Source organism: Homarus americanus, unplaced genomic scaffold (assembly GCF_018991925.1).
Source record: "Homarus americanus isolate GMGI-L3 unplaced genomic scaffold, GMGI_Hamer_2.0 scaffold25483, whole genome shotgun sequence".
NCBI classification, from domain to species: Eukaryota; Metazoa; Arthropoda; class Malacostraca; order Decapoda; family Nephropidae; genus Homarus; species Homarus americanus.
The window spans coordinates 255257-278705 of record NW_024726235.1 but is presented as its reverse complement, the minus strand read 5'-3'; the positions used below and the strand labels follow the sequence as shown (position 1 = coordinate 278705).

At 36.2% G+C, this 23449-nt stretch overlaps 1 protein-coding gene across 5 annotated transcripts in view; it reads right to left on the bottom strand.

Annotated features, from left to right (window-relative positions):
• Window positions 1–655: 655 nt before the first annotated feature.
• LOC121865385 (polycomb protein SCMH1-like) overlaps window positions 656–23449 on the bottom strand; it is a 34939-nt gene continuing 12145 nt past the window's right edge. For 4 of the 5 annotated variants that reach the window (XM_042364720.1, XM_042364722.1, XM_042364721.1 and 1 more), the window contains 10 exons: window positions 23132–23247; window positions 22698–22935; window positions 22216–22401; window positions 21103–21249; window positions 19834–20598; window positions 19180–19380; window positions 17262–17441; window positions 16535–16636; window positions 11295–11440; window positions 656–3627 (listed from right to left, as the gene is read on the bottom strand). In XM_042364720.1, coding sequence (XP_042220654.1) covers window positions 3493–3627; window positions 11295–11440; window positions 16535–16636; window positions 17262–17441; window positions 19180–19380; window positions 19834–20598; window positions 21103–21249; window positions 22216–22401; window positions 22698–22935; window positions 23132–23247 — 2216 coding nt within the window. In that variant the 3' untranslated portion in view covers window positions 656–3492. The remainder of the gene's footprint in view (window positions 3628–11294; window positions 11441–16534; window positions 16637–17261; window positions 17442–19179; window positions 19381–19833; window positions 20599–21102; window positions 21250–22215; window positions 22402–22697; window positions 22936–23131; window positions 23248–23449) is intronic. The other variant, XM_042364723.1, reaches the window with a different exon arrangement.

The window sequence follows — 23449 nt, the reverse complement described above, 5'->3', positions numbered from 1 at the left end:
ACAGCCAAGAAGATACTGTACATCATTTTCATTAAACTTGCTTCACTAACCAAGTACCACTGAAGCATAAAATCTATTATTATTGGTTAGAAAATGTTTATATTGCCAACGATTTGGAAATATTAGACATTTCGAACTATAGAAGTGTATTCACAAATTCAAAACAGTTTACCCGATTTAACAATTTACAGGTATATACCACAACTGTCGAAGGACGGAGGGTCACACTATCATTATCCTTCTGGACATATCCCGTAACTGTTGTGATAAATATTTCTTGCAGGCCCAATATAAGTTTCCCATGATTTGTTTTTGCTTGTGTCTTTGTGGAGGCTTCTGGCAACTGACCTAAGGCAGTATAAACATACCATATCCGCTCGAGGAAACTAATGACACTATATTTGATTCTGGAGACAAGGATTACCCTCCTGTCCATAGTGAAAGAGATGTAAGTGAAGATGGTGACTTTCTTCAAGATTTAACAAGTGATTCTAGTGAATCTTTAGGGAATTTAAATGCGGAGGTAGCTTCCACATGCCACGTGTTCTCTCATAAAGCTCCCACATGGGATCGTTGTAATTCTTGATTTATTCCCCTTGACCCTCAACTCTGATTATGCAAATCAAGAGTTTATAATAAGAGTAAAAGATTTTAATTATATTTTTCTTTTATTATTTGATATTCCCCATTAAATGGGTAACGACCACAAACTGCCATCACCGTCCTCAAAGGGTTAAATCTGAATACAGTACATCCTCCCATACACATTATAATCACATAATATTTAGTTTCCACAATCCAGTACTATATATAGTTTCATTATCTAGATTTTCAAACAAGACAATGTGTTATATACTCACACTTTCAGGTGATGCTCAAGTGCCCATAAATACATCAGTGGTATGCTTTTCGTGCAGAGAAATTCAAAATTCTTTCAATAAACCAATGTTCTCACAAATACTTCATCTGTATTAAAGATAGAAATTAATTTTGTGACAAATCTTTCTCATTTATTCACTTGAGAATCAAAGTGTATGTTCAAAATTAAATTACACTACAGTAAACTTCAGTAGTACAAAACATATATGTGAACATAGCCTTTTCATGAAGAAAAAAATAAAAATAAAAAATAACTTTCCTATAATCTCAAAATAATGCAGTGAAATCATATTTTTTCTAACCAAACGAGAGAGAGAGAGAGAGAGAGAGTCAACAGGCACCAGATGTTAACGTAAATTATGTGCTGGCTACACAGTACATAATGATACATCACACATATGTCTCAGTCACAACACCTGTAACCAAATGATGTATTGGGTAATTAGTAGTGAGGGCTGCATTTTCTATCACAAGTCCAGTAATATTAAAAGAACAAGATGTAAAGTTGGAGACAGATTGTAGTCCCAAGGATAACACTTGCAATACTCAAAAGTTTATGTAAAGCTGTATGTCTGACCGTTTGAAATGGCTTGATTAAAAGATAAGGAAATATAGCTAAAGAAATCCGGTGATTTAGACTAAACACTGTATGAAAGAAAATGACATCCAAACAGAACACAAATAAACTTTCAATAATAATAATTAAACAATCATCCCCACTATATGTGAACTAACCCAAGGCTTTCTCTTCACCCCCTTTGGTATCCCAGAAATACAACATAAGAATCTATAAATTAAAGCTGTCAAAAGAAGTTTTTTTGTTCTTAAAATTTTTTGGGGTAGTTTCATTTACCCAGAGATATCAAGATAAATGCAACCATTAAGCCAATAGCATCTACCACAAACCCAACAGTATCATCTTATGTAATTGTTCATTCTACTACTTCTTTAACTGTACATTAAATTTTGACTAGACTTTTCAGTTTTATTTCTATTCTATTTTTTTCTTAGATTACTGAAATTAGTGATGTAATTTCCTGTTTTATGTTAGCATCAATTAAAGTTCTGGTCTTTATGCTTTGCCCCCAACTACCTCGGTCAATATGGCCACCCAATGATCACTGTCACGAGATGAAATAGCTAACTCAGACTGTACTGCCATGCAATCACCACATACTTTATTTACAACTGTCAAATTACATTAACTACAATTGATGCAAATGAACTTCAATACAAATTTTCAAAACAGCTATTTCCAGAGGTACAATCACTATAAATTCTTTTCAAATTTGAAGTGACTGTTTCACCTGCAATCAATTCTCCTTGTACCATTTTGTAATTTGTAGAGCTGGTGAAGTTCACCCAATTAAAAACTTAAGTCATTTTTCATTCCATGTGGGTAACTCTCATTAGGTTACTTAGGCTAGATTAGATGGGTATGACTACTGCTTCAGAGGAAACAGGACCACAAAAAAAAACAGATGCTGGTTATGTAAGCATCATTTTGACAAGTCCTTAGAGTAACTGACTCGTAATGATCAAAGTGATAATTCTGGGAACCAGATGCTGGTGAAATAAACCCTTCCTCTCAAATATTCCCCAAAATCACGGGGTATTACCGGGGTACTATCAATATATTTACTTCATGTAGAATGTATTTCCCCCCAAATTAATTATCAGTTAAATCAGCAAGCCTGTTCCCAAAACTCAAATGGAGTCTTCATTCTGCCATGGGATGAAAGATTACATTAATGACAAGCCAATCACATAATTTATGAACCTAACAATAATTATGAACATTAAAGCCATTCTAACACTCTTCAATGTTTATCTCAACCCTTAACCTGATTCCTGTATTCTGCACCCTTGCTTACCGCATCTAATAAATTTGTGATAAAATTAGTAACTGATGCACACACACAAAAAAGTCTACAATAAAATTAGCTTTCTTTCCCAACAGTTATTTTCAGATAAAAAATACCACTGTACAGTATTTGGACATACCTAATAGTGTAAAACCATAACAAGAATGCTAGTCCTCTTATTTAAGTGCCTTTTGTACATATTACACATGTTTCTTTCCCTGACATGTTGACAAGACACATATTTATTGATATACAGTACTCTTGACAAAATAAACTATACAGATTCATTCCATTTCATGCATGTGGTCCTACTTCATGTTTTAGGCATTTGCAATAACCACAAGCTATCATGCTGTTTCTTCCATGATGTCTATACATGCTAAACTTAGTGTTTTTTCTTTGGAAGATGCCAGTTTATTTATATTAAAAATAAGATTAAAAAATAAATAAAAAATAAAATAAATAAATAAATAAATAAATAAAATTTAGTTACAACAATTATCTCCATGAAATTGGGATAACAAGAATAACTCTTCCGACATAACCTATCATGGTTAAGACGGATGAAGGTGGGTGTGACATACTGTACACGTCAGAATTAACCCTGCACGGTGGCCATAGGAATTACATCTACAGGAGTCACACACAGTCTTGTACAAGGTGGATACTTCCTCCTGTTCCAAACTACGTAGGTAACAGGTAGTCTACATGACAAATCAACAAAGTATCACATTTCCACTGACACAGTTTATGTGACGAGATGTTTGCGTCCACGTATCTTATTAATGAGGTTACATATCTTGAGTGCAGGACCAAGTTTAAGTCCCATATACTTCATCATCATGTCACTGTTGAGTAAAAGGAGAGCTTTTCCATCAATCTCCTGCAACAAAAAACAAATAAACAATGTATGAGTATATGGACACAGATAAATGTACTTACTCATAATAATGAGTTACATGGGATTCACATATTAAATCTAAAAGACCCAATGAAAATAAGCAATCCTTGCATCTACTTTAGATAAAATAAATTCAATATTATAATTCCTAAAGCAAAGCAATGCAAAATCAATCTTGTGATCCTTATCCTTTTTTTCCCAGAAGCACTACCTTGAGGTGGAACATATTCCCAAAGCAACCCTGCAACAAATCATCACCAAAACCTATTTCTAGACAAATTAAGTCCATTTTTTTCTACTTCTTTACTTTTTCATATCAAATATACTGTACATGTACAGTCAGGGACAAAAGTTCACTCCCGCCCAAAATGAAGCAGCATTGACCACAAACGAGATGAAACAGTCAGGGTAAGACAGTTCGGAGACTTATTCCCGTGACTCAGTTTCACCATGGGGAGCGAAATGTTGTCCGGGACTGTGGAGTACCAGAAGAAAAAGTCGATGACAGGCAGATCCTTGATTTTCCAAGAGATGGACAAACACATATAAAAGGGTACAGTACTTAAATAATGTTGGGCTGAGAGTAAGCTTCAGTATACAGTGGTCCCTCAGTTAGCGAACGGTTCAGTTAACAAAATTTCAGTTAACGAATTACCTTCCACAAGAATCTTCAATTAGGTTAACTAACAAAAATTTTATTAACGAAATCCTTACAAACATCATGTTTTGTTGTGAGCATCAGTTGATCAGCTGATGGGCTAGTCTGCCAATTCAGTAATCTGTTCTATGTTTACATTCGTTTCCAATGGAGTAAATATCAAGAAAGTTGTGCTCTTTAATATTTTTGCATTTTTTATATTAAAATTATTGGTCATTTTAACATTTATTTAACATATTGATAATATATGCAGTACAAGGAACTAGTTTTTTGTGCGCCCATCAGATGCTTGACTCAGCCACAAGGAGTCAGTTGGGCTTTGAAAACAGTGGAGTGAACATCTATTTTGTTGGGGCCTTGAATATTTTTGCATTTTTCATTGAAATTATTGGTCATTCTGAACTTAAGTTAACATATTGATAATATATAGTGCAGTGCAGTGTTGATCTAAATAAAATAATCTTGAATTACACCTAGTGAACTTAAAATTTTATGGGTGAAATGACGGCATCAAGCATGGGTCCCCTGAAAGGTGATTTCTCCTCCATCCCCACTTCCTTCTCTTCTCCCTTCTCCTCCACCCTCACTTCTAATTCCCATCATCATCAACCAGGAACCTTTTACATACACACCTCAAAGTAAGTGTACTTTATTGCATTTTTTTTTTACTTTGTATGTACTTTTCGGTGAGCTGGAACCAATTACCCTATATCCCAATGAAACAATGGATTCGGTTAACGAACGACCTTCTAGAACGAATTGTATTCGTTAACTGAGGGAACACTGTACATGCATTGACACCACTGCGCTCTTATGGGTTTCTCTTGCCAATACACTCTTAATTAGTGAAAAATATATACCGGGTACACAAAACACAGGATACCAAATACCGAAGACATCGTTCTGTGGAGTCAATATTCCAATCAACAATAAAAAGAACAGGTAATAATAATAATTAATAAAGTCAATGTTTATATCAAGGGTAGTTCCAAAAAGTTAATGTATCTGTATGGTTAGGGAGATGAGGTAAAATATTGGTAAATGTTGAAGGAGGCTGTGGGAGTGGGAGGGGACTAGAAGGTGAGCAGTGAGGGGTAGTGGGAAGGGTAGGAGCTGGGAAATGAGCAGTGATGAATAGTGGGTATAGCAGTAGGGGGATAATGAGAGGGGAAGAGGTGATGGGTAATGCAGTGAGGGGTGGTTGGCAGCATAGGAGTTGGGCAGTGAGGGGTGATGGGTAGAACAGTTAGAGGTGATGAGTAGGGTAGGAGTTGGGCAGTAAGAGGTGATAGGTGAGGCAAAATTTGGGTAAGCAAGGGTGATGGCTGGGGCAGGTGGTCATATGACCTTGTCCTTGGATGTATGACTATAAAAGCCTCATCATTTAAAATTTTTATCATGTATTTTGTCTAGTCAAAATTTAAAGATAACATTATTCATTTAAGTATTTCAGATTCAAAACCTCTATTCAGAAATATTGTAAAGGTTAAGTACAGATATAAGTAGGGGTACCCCCGAATCCCCCCCACATAAAATACAGATTTAGAAAAAGTGCTCCCAATCACAGACAGATTAGACAGACAGACACACACTAACACACAGTGCCATCCATCCATTCAGTCACCCATTACTTCATCCATCCATCCATTCACTCACCCATTCATCTATCCCCCCACTTGCTCAACACGCACACATATTACTTATTGGTTCTCCCTTCAAGGAATGGAGACAACCTTACCTGATCACACATAACACAACATGTCATATCACACCTACAATGTTCCCCCAACTGTAGACTCAAATATATCTCAGCCTACATGATAACTTTTTTTTATTATGTTTAGCAATATGCCATAATGAAGGTTTTTAAGTACCAGGGGTGACCAAGGTAGCAAGCGGAGAGTAATTTGACTGCAGTGGCGTGAACAGCAATTAATGCTCACGTTGACAGCCCAACCAGGAAAAATCTTTTAAGTACAACTTTACAGTGGTTACATTCTGCAATTCTCCCATGGTTGGCAAAGCTGTGGTTAGTAAGGGCTGAGTCATGTGGAAAATAAGGGATTAGGGAAAATAATCCCTGAGAAACTCACCGTAAGTCTCATAATGTGCAGCCCAAGGTTAAAAATAAGTGCAGGATGTTTGCAATACATATTTTTTATCATAACTGTATAAAAATATTATAAAGTACACTGCTTCATTGTATTATATTCGTGTGTGTTGGTGTGGGGATTAGTGGATTAGTGGATGACATCATTATGACCTGACCTCATGTTTTATAAGGTCACCCTGTATATTTAAGCCTCTCTCTGTCCATGTAATCCAGTTGCCTCTGAAGATGTCTTGAATAAAGACGAAAGCTAAGGTGCCCGTTGTTTCCCTTTTTCCGTGTGATTTTATCAATATATATATATATATATATATATATATATATATATATATATATATATATATATATATATATATATATATATATATATATATATATATATATATATATATATATATATATATATATATATATATATATATATATATATATATATATATATATATATATATATATATATATATATATATATATATATATATATATATATATATATATATATATATATATATATATATATATATATAAAATAAAAGAATACTGTATAGTGTAATGAAGCAGTCCACATGACGCTGTGTGCTTGACCTCAACAATCTTCCTAGCAATGCTACTTCCTCTAGCAATGCAAATGTACGTATGAGGCTTTTATACCTTACAAGCTTTTCATACACAACTATGTATATGAAAAATATATTTCAAAATTTATATCACTAGCATGAGCTCACATGCATAAAGGCAGAGAACAAACATGAAGAGCTGGGCCAATTACTATCAACACCCAACTACCCTCTTAGTTCTGAACAAGACCTCCTGTCTTTCAGTATCACATTAATTACACATCCACCTCACCATTCTCTTTTAGCTCGCTCAAATCTACTTACACCATCCTCTTTAACTGCCATACAACACCATACTTCTCACACCAGCCACATACATTCTACCTTCCACTTGGAAGGAAAGTCCTCATTGTCAAAAAAGGCAGCAGCTCTCTAAACGTCGTCCAGCCACTTCTGACTCTTGCAACTAGGAAGGCTTCAGCACTCCCACCGGCACTGTCCATGTCACCAAGGTAACAGAACTCATCGACACAGTCCTGGGACATATCCCAATGTTTAGTTTCTCCAGTCTTGCTGTATGCACATACAGAACACTTAAAAGTCAACAACATCCTGCAGGCTACCATCTATTTCACTGCATTTCTTGTGTACACACCTTGCAAATAATTGAGCTGCTGCCAATACCTTTCCTGCTGACAGCACATGGTCACACCATTAATCAATACTGTACAAGTATACCTCTGGCAACGAAGCCTCTTTATTATGAAGTTCTTTTCCCTCTTCTTTTTTTTTACTTAAAAAAAAATGGAATCCAACATAGTTGTTTTCATTTCAGCTAATCAGAACGAAGTGCACAAAACATAACACACGTCGCCAGTCAGCTGTGGCCTGTAAGATGCCTAAACATGTTTCCATTTTACAGCTAATGAAACAATAAAAGTTGTGAAAAAATAATTTCAATACTCTAATATGACTTAGAAAATAAAGAATAGATAATATAAGACTACAGGTTGAACCTCTCAAATCTGGCACCCTCAGGACCAGACCAGAGACAGCCAGCAGACTTTTCCAGACAACGGGTGGTCAAAATGTTACAGTGCCGGAACACCCAAATAAGCCATTGTAACAATGTATTAAGTGCTATTGCAAAATTTTAGGTATTGGCACTTGGAAATACATATAGGAAGCATAAAAATGACTGACAAGAAATAGTTTACATTAAATACAGGTACTGTACTGTAATATAAATAAAGTACAGGCAAACTAAACTTGTACCGAACCACGGATGGCGTAGGACCATGGAATTCCGGACTAGGGAAATCCAACCTGCATAAAATAAGAAAAATGAAGAGCATGGATGTGTATTCTGTTTGGGAGGTGAGCAACTGACCATATGTGTAAAGGCAGTGGGCGATATCTCAATAGTGTGTCTAGCAACTCAGCCTATTTCAGTTTAAACACAGGCACCTTACAACCACATCTGTTGTAAGTTTACTTTAACATACTTGTCACTGATTGTCAAGCTAGATTTAGTTAAATTTAAGTTTAGCTTAAAATAACTAGAGCATTTTCTCTTGTAACACCTAGGTTTGCATCTCCAGCCTAGTCACGTGCTGTCTCCCCCAATGTAACCTCAAGGCAAACACACAGTACAGCAGCCACACACTCTTTTGAGTCAGCTGGATGGCTGCCTGGCTGGATTGAGTCGCCCACTCTCAGTATCACATCACCTAGAGGATGGTTTTAAGGTAGAAGGAGCTATTTTTTATACATAAATATATAATATTGTATTTTATGATGTGATATGTATTATTTTTAATGTTTATAATAGCAGGATGGTTTTCTTTTGGGCATTTGCAAAAAACAGAATAATGAAGGACTGCAACTTACACCATTTACTCCATGTTAAATCTACCACTGACCATGAAATTTCTGACAATGAAGTGAATTTTATGAACAAATCCAGTTCATTGCCAGAGGTATACCTGTATTTTTGTTTTTGCCTCTATTCCATCCTTGTTTTTCTCAAATATCTCCACCGTCTCTTCAATAGTATCTGCAATCAGCACCAAGTCATCAGCATACAACAACTCCCATGGCAGACCAGTCCTATAGTCCTGTGATATTACCTCCAGCACCATGATAAACAGAAAGGAGCTCAAAACAGTCCCCTGATGGACTTCTTCCTCACACTCCTCACCATTTACTCTCACAGAGGTTTTTGAGCCCTCATATAATGCCATAACCACTTGAACAAGGTACTCCTCAGCTCCAAATAGTAAATATAATAGTATCATCACCATTATGATGTGATCCTGTTGATCTGACATTTAAATCATTCAACTTTTAAATAATATAGAATATTCAATTTTCACCTGCTTTTGTTTATAATAGTGCTTGGAAGGTTGGCATGCATTTTAAACCAAAACATGCACCCATCCATCAAAAAATGGGTTTATAACAAATACAGTATATAGAGACTTGGATGCAATATGCATCATCCATACATTAGTGTAATATTTTGGATGGTGCAAAAGGTGTCATCCACGCTCCATAGAGTTAAAGAGGTTTGAGAAGGAAAAGGACTTGGGTGTGGTAAGTGATAACAAATTGTCATTTGAGGAACATATACAGTACATAATAAAGCAAACAATAAGAACCACTTCATAAACCCATGATTGGTGAGGGATTACTGTATGTACAGGTACTGTATGTATTTATGTGAGCAAACACTATATTAGTGAAAAATTGACTCCTAGAATGGAACCATTGTTCTCCTTTAAACAGCTTAAAAATTCAATCACAACCAGGTGTACTACAGCAATTTCAGTCTGCTGCTTGAATTATACTTACCTAACAAGCTACAGTCAACTGGGGTTCACCTACTGAACACTTCTCTTATTACAGAGGAAATTCTAAGCCGAGGTGTTTCTGCCACTAAATCTATGCAGAGAATCATCAAGTACTGTACTCTAACTATACTCTAGCAAGAATCAACCCTGAATAATAAACGAGGTGGTTTCCTGTACTAGGTTTTAGGTGGCTTGTACAATGAAGCAGAAGAAATTCCTTGTACTCTACAAAAACAAACACTTTATAGATATCCTGAAAACAAAAGTACAGTATGAATCATTTATCTATTGTTATAACATAAGAAGAAATACCTTTAGGTGTTTTAGATTCTGTGAGATCAGGTAAACCAAAACCCAATCTGGACAACCATAAATGTTGAGCTGGCTGCCCAGACTATGCTGCAGGACAATGTAAATTTTTTATTTAACTTCTAGCACTGGGTGAGCATGGTATCACCTAGCAATGCAGATGATGGATTATGATTAATGAATAAAAGAAGAGTGAAAGAAGATGCTGTCCTACTGGGTATACTGTAATGGAAAAACACTTGCTTGACATTGAGCAGGATTAGGATTCTGATAGATGAATATGTTTCTAGTTTTTTTTAAGGAATTAGTGTGTGAGATATGGAGTGTAAGAAATTGGATGGATTTCAGTATTTCAAATATCTGGAAAGTAGTTTTGGACTGGACAGATAAGTAGATGCTGGTATATCAGTTAAAGCTTTGAAAGGCAGACAGATGGCAGATATTGCAAAAAGAGCAATGAGGGATTAGAGTGGGAATCTAGATGTTAAAAAGGTTTTAAAGGGCAGCTCATCCTACTTCAGGGTGATGAAGTGAAAGTTGATTGTGTAATAGTACAATGATAGGGTGAGTGCAAACAAGTGGGGAGGAATTTCTGGGGGTTGAGTTTAGAGTAAATAGAATGGACAGTGACAATATAAGAGAAAGACATGGAATAAAAAAAAAGGAGTGGCTGAAAGATGATATAATGACAGTATGTACAAGAGTATGGTTAAAGGGATGTGGGAAAATTGGGGGCAGTGAAGATGGAGAGACTGACGACCAAAATGGATATGGAGGGTTAAGTGCATGGATATAGTTAAAATAGAAAGATTCTGCATGAAACATTTAGCAACACAGAGAGGAAGTGTAAAGAATATAGAAAGAAAGAGAGGAAGTGGAAGACAGCATAATGAATGTAGGGAAGAGACCTGAAATTCTCCATCCCAAATCCAGCAGGAGAGAGGCTCATGCATTACCCCACATCACACAAATGAGTTCAGTTTCTCACAATCACATCTCTCTCAATATTACTCTGTCATTTTAACTTTCTCCTAAAACTATTCTTACTTTTTTCTAAATTTACTGGCATGCTCCTTAACTATAAACTCCTTAATTTTCTAGTTGGACAAAATAAATAAAAATAAATAAAATAAATCTTTAAGAAAACACCACAGCTAACTAACGTGTCGTCTGAACAGATCAGCATGGTTGGCTAGTGCGGGGTCAGTGTTGGCAATGTGTGTGATGACTTCCTCAACGGTCCACTCTGCCGGATCACCGCGGGGCCGGGGACTCTGGCCCGGCTCACTCACCGAGGAGGGGGATGGCTCTGAGGGAGGGGGAGGAGGACTCTTGATAATCTAAAGCTATCAGATCTGCAGTTATAGTAACATAAGCACTGATGCTAAGTAACAGTCATCACATACTACTACTAATATTTGTGCAATTATTGTAATTATTACCTTAAGATTCAGATTAATGTAAATACCTGTTCTACTAATCAAACATCATTTAAAATCTTCATAGGAGAAGTTCATGTAGAAGACTGGATAACATCTAACAGCAGTTGAATTACCTAAAACTTTTTAACAATACTGTATTAAGGAAAAGAATAAGAACCTAACCGGAATACTAAACTGTGCTATGAAATACCCGGATCATGTTTGGGACAAAATGCTGATCATTTCTTAAAGAAAACTTATCTACCAAACATCTTACTTATCATTAATTCTTTTACACTAAAATCTTACTTGTTAACTCTTTGATGTAGTTTTCTAAATTTCTGTACTCCTTTGTCTTTACAGTACCATGTAAGGTCTGTGCCCTTAACAACAAAAAACTTAGTCTAGATAATATTCATAGCAAGAGTCGTCAACAGAATATGCAGTAAGCAGCAGGGTATCAATAGAAGCAGGCAGGGGGTCTCAGACCAAAATAAGACCCCAGATGTAGACACATTCTAAATGCAATTTCTTGGCCCTTGACCTTTCCTGATATTCTTTTTTAATTGTTATGATGCTTAACTCAGAGAATTTCAAAAACAAATTTAAAGAACTTCATTATCTGAAGCTGGCAGTTGAAAGCTAAATGCACAGTGATTTTATGCCATGCACAAGCGTTTATTGACTATGATGCATTACCAATTTCCTTTGTTTTTCTAGAATCACATTAGACAAAAACAACATACATTTGTATTGTCACTGAAATACACGAGTAAAATTCAGTTCTCAGTATCCCAATGACCTGGGTTCAACTCCTGGGCACAGGAATTATTAATTACAGTATAGAACAATGACTACAATAGAGAGATGGTCACTCTTAATATTAGAGCCATGGAAGGAAGGAATTAGCTTTCCTTGCCATGAAAGATGCAATCCTACTAGCATCAAATCTTTTGAGAGGCCTTTAAATGAAAATAAGTACAGTATTTGTTTCAAGATACAAGATATGTTCCACTTCCACAACTAGGCTACAAATGTGGTTTGCCTAGTTTTATACAATCCAGCATCACCCATCAATAACTCTTCCTTTCCCCAAATTTACTCAACACCATGCTCTCCATCCATTCATGCACACTGCTGTTTCCTGAATGTTCATCTCCCTCACTTCTACTGCATCCTTCATCCCTCCCCTCTCCTCCTCCTTTCCTCCCCTGAATGACACCCTCTTTTTACCAAAGACCCAAATCTCATTCTCCCCGGATGTCTATGCCACATGAGCAGATCCTTATTTACTCTCAACCCAATACTCCTTTCATTTTCACACAAACATAATTTTTAATTTCTTATTCTCTGCCTCCTATTTCCTCCACATCCTGCTCTCAAGCAAGTCATTTCTTATTTGCTCATTCCTTTCATATCATGAGTCAATGCTACTTATCCAAAACTCAAGTCAAAGAAAACAGCTGATGGTAGCTGTTGTATGCACATACTGTACATACATACAAAAGTACAAATATACACAAGATCCCCTTGGAAAGACATGGTGTTGTATTCAAATGAATATACAGAATTATGTCTTATTTTTTGTATTGTTGTTGGACTAATGTATTACTAACCTTGTTATGCACTTAAATGCCTTTGTTGCTGAAGCACAGTAATAACTTTTAACAACAACTGAATTGTGTCCCACTGAATTAAATAACAACTGAGTACTTGAATTGTCTGAAAAATATAAAGCTCACCTGCAGATGCATTATGTGCTTTTATTCAGGAAGGTAATTAAGTGCCATTAACTGACCATTCACATATATGTTAACTGAAGCAAGTTCTTATATTGTATACCCATAGTTTAACAAAGCCTAACATAACCAACACTAGTAAAAATTAAGTGACAATGAACTAGTCAAAAAGAAGAAACTAGATATCATTAGTTGGTCAAGCCCATAACAAGTTTTGTATAAGTATACAACCCAAAAATGAGGTCACAGTAATCGATTGTTTCTTAGGGAGGCAATGAAAGGCCATTAGATAATCATGCAGGTGAAGTTTGGTTAATGTATGTTGTCATCTGTAATTCCCAAAGGCAGATCCCAGTGATCTATTCTTTCCAAATTGGTGACTAGAATTATGCCCATGAAGTCTACTGACCACAACATATTATGATTAAAATTTTCCAGAATGCAGGTCAAAATCATTAATTTTTAAACAGTAACTGTATTAAATTGGGGTGCAGCTGCAAAGCAAGTACACCTGTCCTCAGATCCACAGGTGTGATCCCAAAGCACTCTCAGTCCACCCAGCTATAAATGGGAATATAACTTTACATAAGGGAAAGAGAGAGTAGACACATACAGTGCCACACACTAACTCCTTGTGTACTGAAAGCTTAGTATATAGTGTGTTGTATCTACACAGTCTCTAATGGGCAGTCATGTCTATGGGACCCACTTTCACTATACTGTTTCAGATTATCATGTTAATTAAATCTGGTGACTGTATCATGCTGCTTTAGTGGTCAACCAAAGTTAAACATAAAAATGAGTGACCAATACCCCCTCCCCCCCAGACCTAGTTTTAAGAGAGGTAAGTCAGGTGATTGCACCATGTTGCATTAGTGTGAAACCCAAAAAGTTTGTCACAGTGACCTGTTGTTTTCCAAAGAGGTAACAAGATATTATTATATGATCATGCACACAAAGTATGGTGATTGTAGCACATTGTGACCAAAACTTCCAAAAGCTAAGTCTCATTACCATTTTTCAATCACAATGACATTTTTTCAATGAGATGACTATACATCATTAAGTAATCATCCCCACAAAGTCTAGTGACTGCCAGGTTGAGAAAATATTCTCAAAAGTGCAGGTCAGTGACTTATTTTTCAAGGGATAACAATTATAAAATGACCATGTCTACAAACCTTGTCTGACATTCAGAGCATAATTTGACCTAATTTTCCAAAAGTGGGTCACAGTGACCTATATCTCAGTGGGGTAAATATATGACAATAACCCATCATGCTCATGAAGTCAGGTGTTTATAGCATGCTGTGACCACAAGTAACAGTGATTTATATTTCAAATGGACAATATGTGTCATTATACAATGATGTCCATGAAGAGAGGATAACTGTAGGCTGTTTTAACCTAAATTTTCCAAAAATGTACAGAGGATGGATATCTAAGATGCAGTGGAATGTGTGAGTGGTAAAAGAATAGGCCTTGGGTGGTTTATGGGGATGTTATAGCAATATGAATGAATAGATGATAACAAATAAAGAGAATGTGTTTACTCTTGGTTCTGGCCACCCTGCAATATACAGTATTAATGGGAAAGGACCAGAAAAACTGGAAAATAAAATACTACAAACACATATATGTGCACACTATATGAATCATCCAACTAGTGACATCACGATTCTCTTCTAACTTGATGGCTGTCTATCGAGCAATTAAACAGATGAAAAGTAATAAGTTGAACAATTTGAAATTTGGTGGAGTTGCAAATACTGTATGAGTATTTTGAGAATGATTAGTTCAGCTCATTTTCAATGTAGACTGAGCTGAAAGGGATTCTAAACAAGCTGCAGAAATGTTAGAAATAGCTCCAGGTCATAAGTTCAAAGATTCACACAGAGAGTGATGGCACACTATGCTTCATGGCCATCTTAGAGAACCTGAAGCCTCTCAAGTCAATGCAGTTCAGTACTTCAGACCACTTTTGGCTCCTGAACAAACTACATTTTTTCAACCTACTCCCCTCAACTGATTCTCAATTTGACCACTATATGCAAGTAGTCTTCACTTAACAAGAGTTTGTACAACAAATTCACATTACCACAAGAAATCAATTACAAAACTAATGTATTTATTTAGCACAAAAACATTCCCAGTTTAACATGAGCCACAGCATGGCATTACCATGCCAGCCTGCCTTTGATGGTTTGCTACTTCAGCCTGCCTGACTGTCCTACTTATCTACTCAAGAAAGTTCAGAATGTTAAACAAGGTTACCAAGCTCTTTTTTTTTCTCCCACCGAGGACTCCCACTACCCCATTCTTGATCGAATTGCATTGGTTTCCAATTAAAGCTTAACCTCTGCCTAATGACTTTTAAGGCACTTATGTTTGGTGATCCTAAGTATTTGGCCAAACTACTAAATCCTTTGGCCACAAGTTCTGAAATGATTTTGCAGAGTAGCGATGATCCCTCACACCTTGGGAAGCCTAGAGCAGTATGGGAATGTTCTTTTGCTGCCCGATCCTATTCCTATACAGCAGAAGGTACAGTGATGGAGAAATATAGGGTTTAGAAAGTGTTACGACTTAAGAAAAACGGACTGTCACTTTTTGTGATTTTGTTAGTATCTTTATTTTTTATTCTCAGGTCCTTGACTTTGTAGTGTTTCAAGCACTAGTGAATTCTTTAGAAGAACTGACTCTTCTGATAAACAAAAAACCAGCTATTCTTATTGTGAGTATTAACACCATATTCATTACATTCATTGTCAAGAAAGAAAACTAACTTCATCTAGAAAAAATAAAAATAAAATCACAACTCCAACCTCATTACAAAAATACATAATCATCAAAGTCAATATCAGTAGTGAGAGCATGGTAGAAAAACCATGACAAAAGTGTTAAGTTCTGGGAAGTGGAAACACAGTTATGCCTAGGGCTCTAAGTCCTGTGTGTTCAGATTGGATAATATACAGAATATTCAAGTTCATATTGCAGCCTCATGTTCTTGAGCTAGACACTAGCTACATGGGAGCCACACTTGAAAATGTATGAATATTATTCCTTTATTAATCAATAACATTGTCAGAGCAACACCAGAGAAAGCAAAAGCTTTGTATTAGCTTATAGTGTGTATCACAAATATCAGCCATGTGCATATCTAAGCACAGCCCTGTATAGACTAAGTGGGAGAAGTGACATGCACTGAAATCTAACAGGTAGGATTGTAGTAGTTATACTCACCTTGCAAGACAGGCTTAGCAACCTTAGAGGGTGTAAGGGTTTCACTGGGTTCACTGGAAGCTGATCTCTTAACACCAACTGCAACTTGTGCTGCCTCTTGCTCTGTTTCATGATGGAGAGCACATTGGAATTACTAATGGGTTTTTTCTGAAGTACATCAACAACAATGGTCATGCACACCCAAACTTTTTTTTTTTTGTAAGTCTAAATGACTTGTAATCTTCCAGGTTGCTTATGAATGAGTGAGTTAAGATGAATTTAGCTTCTTCCAAGAGATATATCTAACATGGAGATGGATACTCAGCTTGGAGCAGCAACTGCGAATCAATGGATTGATGTCTGGAATTCCAATCTGGCCAACCCAGCCAATAAGAAAGGTGTACACAATCAACAGTGACATCAAACTCATCAGTCTCTGTGCCCTTTTGTGGTGAGTGTTAAAGTGGGGACATTACACCATAAAAGAAGACACCTATCTGAAGGTGCCCCAGTCCTGAGACTTGATACATGAGTTTCTAGTGTACGGTATATGTTTCAATCACTATTAGATGTATATGACAAAACAGATTCTAAGCCCTCACCCAGGCCTCTGAAGCAACATTAGGGTTGACATAAAAAAGAAGTTATAGGCCAATTTACACATCAAACTGCAAGATCTTTTCATGAATGCCTCATGTTTTGTGGCGCCATTGCCTAAATATTTATTTAACTCATGTTTAAAATTTACCTCTTTTGAACTGTGCAGGACTCTGGCGGGCACACTTTGTACAATGGTTCACAGGTTGTTGGGTATAAAAGTTTTCACAGCACATGAGGTCTTCAAACAGTGTTTCTAACACACTCCAGAAGTCCTCCACTTTCTCTAGAGATGGAAGGCGGTGTGTCTCAGGCTCACCATCAACAGTACCTGTATAAAAAATGTGCAAGACAAAGCATATACTGTAGTGACACCATTATGAATTTAAAATATTCCCCCTGTGCACTGTACAAATTAATACCCATTATTCATTCAAAGAAGATTTTAGAATTAGAGAGTTTGTGATTTGGTCACCATTTTACAATTTTCAAGTGTCATATTTGCTGTGCCTATTGCCTGGCATCCTCATAAATCCTTACAGGCAATCTGGCATAATGTCTTAAAACGTACTGCCATAGTTTTTACAAGAACATTCTTGAATCTGTATCACCTTTAATTTCCTAGTAATTTCACTTACATGTACACGCAACTCAGTTCATGTGGCAATGCTGCAGTAACAGTCAAGGTACCCCAACTGAGGGATGGTTGAGGAGGGGCCAGGGGACAAGAGTCCAGCAATATACAGTGGTCCCTTGGTTAACGAACGGTTCGATTAACGAATTACCTCCCATAAGAATCTTCAATTCGGTTAATGAACAAAACTTCAATTAACGAAATCCTTACGAACATCACGTTTTGTTGTGAGCATCAGCTGATCAGCTGATCGCTAGTCTGCCAATTCAGTAATCTGTTCTATGTTTACATTCGTTTCCAGTGGAGTAAATATCAAGAAAGTTGTGCTCTTTAATATTTTTGCATTTTTTATATTAAAATTATTAGTCATTTTAACATTTACGTATTTAACATATTGATAATATATGCAGTACAGGGAACTAGTTTTTTGTGTGCCTATCAGACGCTTGACTCAGCCACCAGGCATTAGTTGGGCTTTGTTGACAGTGGAGTGAACATCTATTTTGTTGGTGTCTTGAATATTTTTGCATTTTTACATTGAAATTATTGGTCATTCTGAAATTTAGTTAACATATTGATAATATATAGCGCAGTGCAGTGTTGATTTAAATAAAATAATGTTGAATTACACCTAGTGAACTTAAAACTTTATTGGTGAAATGACGGCATCAAGCATGGGTCCCCTGAAAGGTGATTTCTCCTCCATCCCCACTTCCTTCTCTTCTCCCTTCTCCTCCACCCCCACTTCTAATTCCCATCATCATTATCAACTAGGAACCTTCTACATACACACCTCAAAGTAAGTGTACTTTACGGCATTTTATTTTTTACTTTGTATGTACTTTTCGGTGAGCTGGAACCAATGACCCAATATCCCATTGAAACCATGGATTCAGTTAACGAACAACCCTCTGGAACAAATTGTGTTTGTCAACCGAGGGACCACTGTACAGCAAAGATATATACAGTCTAAATGAAGGACAAATAAATGCAAAGTCATTGACATATAGGTAATTGCTGTATAAGGTAATAAAGTGTTCGTAAGTAAAAGCACCAATTAATATGATTATGAACAGCACTGAATAGCACCAAACAGTTTACTAGTGTTTTACACTACTAATAAGGTATTGTCTGCCTGAGTTGAGTGAGGATTCTGCCCCCCCCCCCCAAAAGTTTTTTGCAGGGGTTGTTCATCAGTCTGGATCTTAAAATTTCACAAACTGAAGACCTGTATGTCATAAAACAAAGAACAAAACTAGAGTTCAGATGCAATTAAAGTTTAAGGGAATATGTGTAATTGATGAGTAGAAAGAGTACTTTGTGAAAATGTGCAAAAATTATTTATATATACAAGAAATTTAGCCACACACACACAAACTATGGAATAGCAAAAAAAAATTTAAAAGCCCATATTTCCACTTTTTGTGCAACCTACTTTTGATAATGACTTTGCCATTGCCATGAGGTAGAAGAGAAGTAACTGCTCTGGGATCTGGTGCAGCATCTGCTAGTGCTTGTACAGATTCTCGCACAACTCGATTGAGACTTCCAGGACCAAACTGCAGTGGAAGCTCTCCCACTCGGGAGTTATCCAGGTATGGACCACCTGTGCACCCATGGTTGACATGCACAATGACTGAAACCGAAAAAACAAAAAATATATATATATATATATATATATACAGTATATATATATATATATATATATATATATATATATATATATATATATATATATATATATATATATATATATATATATATATATATATATATATATATATATATATATATATATATATATATATATATATATATATATATATATATATATATATATATATATATATATATATATATATATATATATATATATATATATATATATATATATATATATATATATATATATATATATATATATATATATATATATATCTGCTATTCACCAAATAAGCAAATTGTTCTAAGGACTAAATGCACATGGTATCTTAATTTTTTTCTCATTATTCAACACTGTCTGAAAATGCCCTTTTCAAAGACAGTACAGTACTCTACTGCTTAAAATGTCAAAATATCTAACACTAACCTGAGGCACTTAATTTATGGACAGTTGAGGTATCAGGTTCAGTTACTGTTATACTTGGGGACTTTTGTGGTGGCACTGGTTTTGTTGACTCAGACCCAATGCCAACTTGTGTTGCTGGACCTGTACCACTGGTAGACCCCATAGATGAGGCTGCTGATTTATGGGAGGATGATATTGAGGGAGAAGTTGGGGTTTCTGGTGATCTGGGTGCTGGAGGTAATGAATGAGCTAAAGAAATGGTAGATGAACTTATGGCTGCTACAATGCTGGTGGTGGTGGTGTTGGTGGTTGATGCATCTGACTGACTGTTGGTGAGGGCTGGGGTAGTGTTACTACTATCAGAACCCGCTGATCCTGCAGGGGTTTTTGTGGGTGATGATGGTAAAGATGATGGTGTTGTAGATGCTGATGATGATGACGATGGCTTAGATGATGGCAGTTTGTTTGATGAAGATGAAGGTTTAACTGCTGTTGATGGGGATGATGATGATTTATTTGCTGATGATGCTTTAGTAGTTGATGATGGTTTGCTAGATGATGAACTTTGTGTTGACTTGGAGGGAGTGGTTTGGCTTGGTGGGGTAGGACTAACGGGAGGTGGAGAGGGTGATCGGTGTCTACTTCGACTGACAGACTTGGCAGGTGAAGTTCCAGTTGATGAAGGGCTTTTCTCTGGGACTATTTCTGGGGACTTGGACGATGGCCCTGCCAGAGGAGGAGGGATATTCAGCACACGAGCTTTGTACCGACTGCTAGGAGGACCCCCTGTCATGAAAAGGAGAAATATTGACTCTAAATTCTGGCAATATACTATAGGAATAAACACAAACAGGTACAGACATATACTTTTACAAACAAACTCTTTGATGCAAAACACTATTTCACATCATGTACAGTAGCTAAAACAACTATCTGTGCATACTCTGTGGGAAACAATATGAGACCGTGGACGATATATTTTGGTATATAAGGGCTGTCACTAGTCACACGTAAAATTTCGGAGCATATCAACCCCACCTGCACAGATAGTTGTTTTAGCTACTGTACAAGATCTGCGATAATACTTTTAAAAGTGATGGAGAATTGGAAAATTTCTGGGAAAATATACATGAAGCAGAAAGAGCTGATTTTAAGAACTTTCAAAAGGAGACACTAAACAGTAAATGCTGAGTATACTGTATATAAAAAGGAGGTAAAACATTGTATGATGACTATCAATTTAAAAATTATTCTGAAAATGCTTTTCCTTGTGTGTACAAGAGCACTTACACATCTGCCCAGGAGGTTGTAGAGGATGACCTGACATAGCACACCACCCAACGGGGAATATGTCCCGAGAGTCATACCGACAGTAGTAGTCAAACGCTCCTCGCCACCCATCAAAGGTTACATGGATCATGTCACCATTCACCGCACCTTGGGAAAAACAAGAAAATAACAAATATATTTTTAATTCTTACTCCTCTTTCCAGAACACCTGTATAAACTGTTTTTACAACAATTCTACCATACACTTTCTCTGGTATACTGAAATACCTTATTGCAATTTACATTCAATCTGACCACATTTTCCTTTAAACAATTTTCTCTTTAAATAGTACTAGGGTAGCAAACACTTGCATCATTGTCAAAACTATTCACCAAGATACAGTTCCCCTTACCTTTCTTTTGGTACCCTCCTCTCTCTTACATAGCCTATTCAACAGGTGTTGAATATTTTACTGTCATTCCGAGTTATATCAAATTATGAGTTACCAAGGGTTTACTGTGTTGCCACATGTCAGACCATGTCTCTCTCCCCTAGGAGCATGTTGCCTTGTTGTTGTCATTTACCAACCTCATGTTCCTTCTTCATTAATATCATATACTATATGTCATATTCTGTCTGCTAGGCCATGCCTGTTATTTCCCTATATAAAAAATGGTGTGGACATATTTAAGGACTATTTTTGTGTTCTCTTTGTACTTGTCACAGGTGTTCACATAATTGCCACAAGAATAAAATTGCTGTTGTACATCAGCTTTCATTTTGCCCAACAGGAGAGATCTGCTGTTACACTGCTGAAGCTTTTGGTGAGAAGGATAAAAATCTAAAAAAGACAAACTTTCCTATATGTTCTCTTATTTAAAGAAAAAATAATAATAAAATAAAATCTTTATCACTGGTGATATTGTATGATATCTAAATAGCATGTGAGAGTTTGATTTCAGAGTTTACATACAGCATTCATGTCCTGATCCCATCTACTACATCTTTAGTATACAGTAGAATAATTGTGATGAAGAATTTTTTTTCAGAGAGAGAAGACCCTTATAAGGAAGAATAACAACAACACTCTTGATAAATTCTTTCCAAATAAGCAAACCCAAAGTAAAACTTACCTACAGTTGCAGCACAGATAAGCTGAGGATTTTTTTTGTCTACTGCCTCCAGCTTCATACCCACTTCGAAATAATTTTTTTGTGGAGTTGGTGGCTCTGTACGGAATATGTGTGGTGGAGAAACTTCTGCATTGTGTAAAGTCTTCAAGAGGAACATTGGCCAAGAAGATGCATTCATCCGGAAACCTGAAAAGAATCAAACTGTGTGGAACAACTGAACAATCCCCATCTTCAAAAATGAAGTTCTTTGCAGAAATTGCTGACTCTGATTTTGGAATTAATTTGATTCCCTTTATGCCTTAATTAAACTAATATTCTGATCACTTTAACAAATGTTATGGCAAAGTTTTCAACAATTCAAATCATTGAAAGAATTCATATTTTAATTAACAGAAATAATCTGCAGCAGTCCCTTTGTTCTGATTACAATGATATATGCACATAATATTTAGATATAAAAATATATACTGTATTCAACTTACCAAGAGGCGGCTGCAACATTCCACCATGCTCTTCACAGTGGCCGATAGGATGTATCTCATTGTTACAGTCCACCAGTCGCCAGAAATCATTCTTATTATCCGAGCCATCTAGTCTCAGCCGCAGTCTAGGGCCCAAAGTCCCAACTACTGTGGCAATGCATGTTGAGGTCAGATTACGGGGATCTAAAGCTTCCAGTTTCATCCCAATTCTGAACTCATTTTTGGGGGGTATCTTGTGCTAAAATTGGTCAGGATTTTTATATTTACAGCTCTAAAATAAATAATTATAAGAAAACAATATATACCATAATTGTATCTAAATGTCATTATCAATATACAGGAAGAAGGAAATGAGGAAAAAATACATCAGAAGTAAACTTAAGAAAGTAAGATACATATATTATTGATAAAAGAACAGCTCTGCTTCTGATTACCTGTTTGAAACACTTGGCAGGAGATGGAATCGAGTTAGTCTCCATGAGGTAGTCTTCCCAGTTGAACTCTGCAGCAGCCTCCATCTGGGCTAATGCAGCGGCACTCAGACCACGACCTGCAATTATTATACCTATGTACCAAATTCAAGTCTTCTTACCAGATGCCTTCCAAGAATTGAGCTAATATGCAGCTAAAAGAGTAAACCTCTTCAATCCAAAGCTGTACACAATGCACAAGATGCATACCATCTACCTATTATGTAAAACAATTACACATCAAAATGCTAAGTCTATGTACCAATTCAATTTTCTAGCATA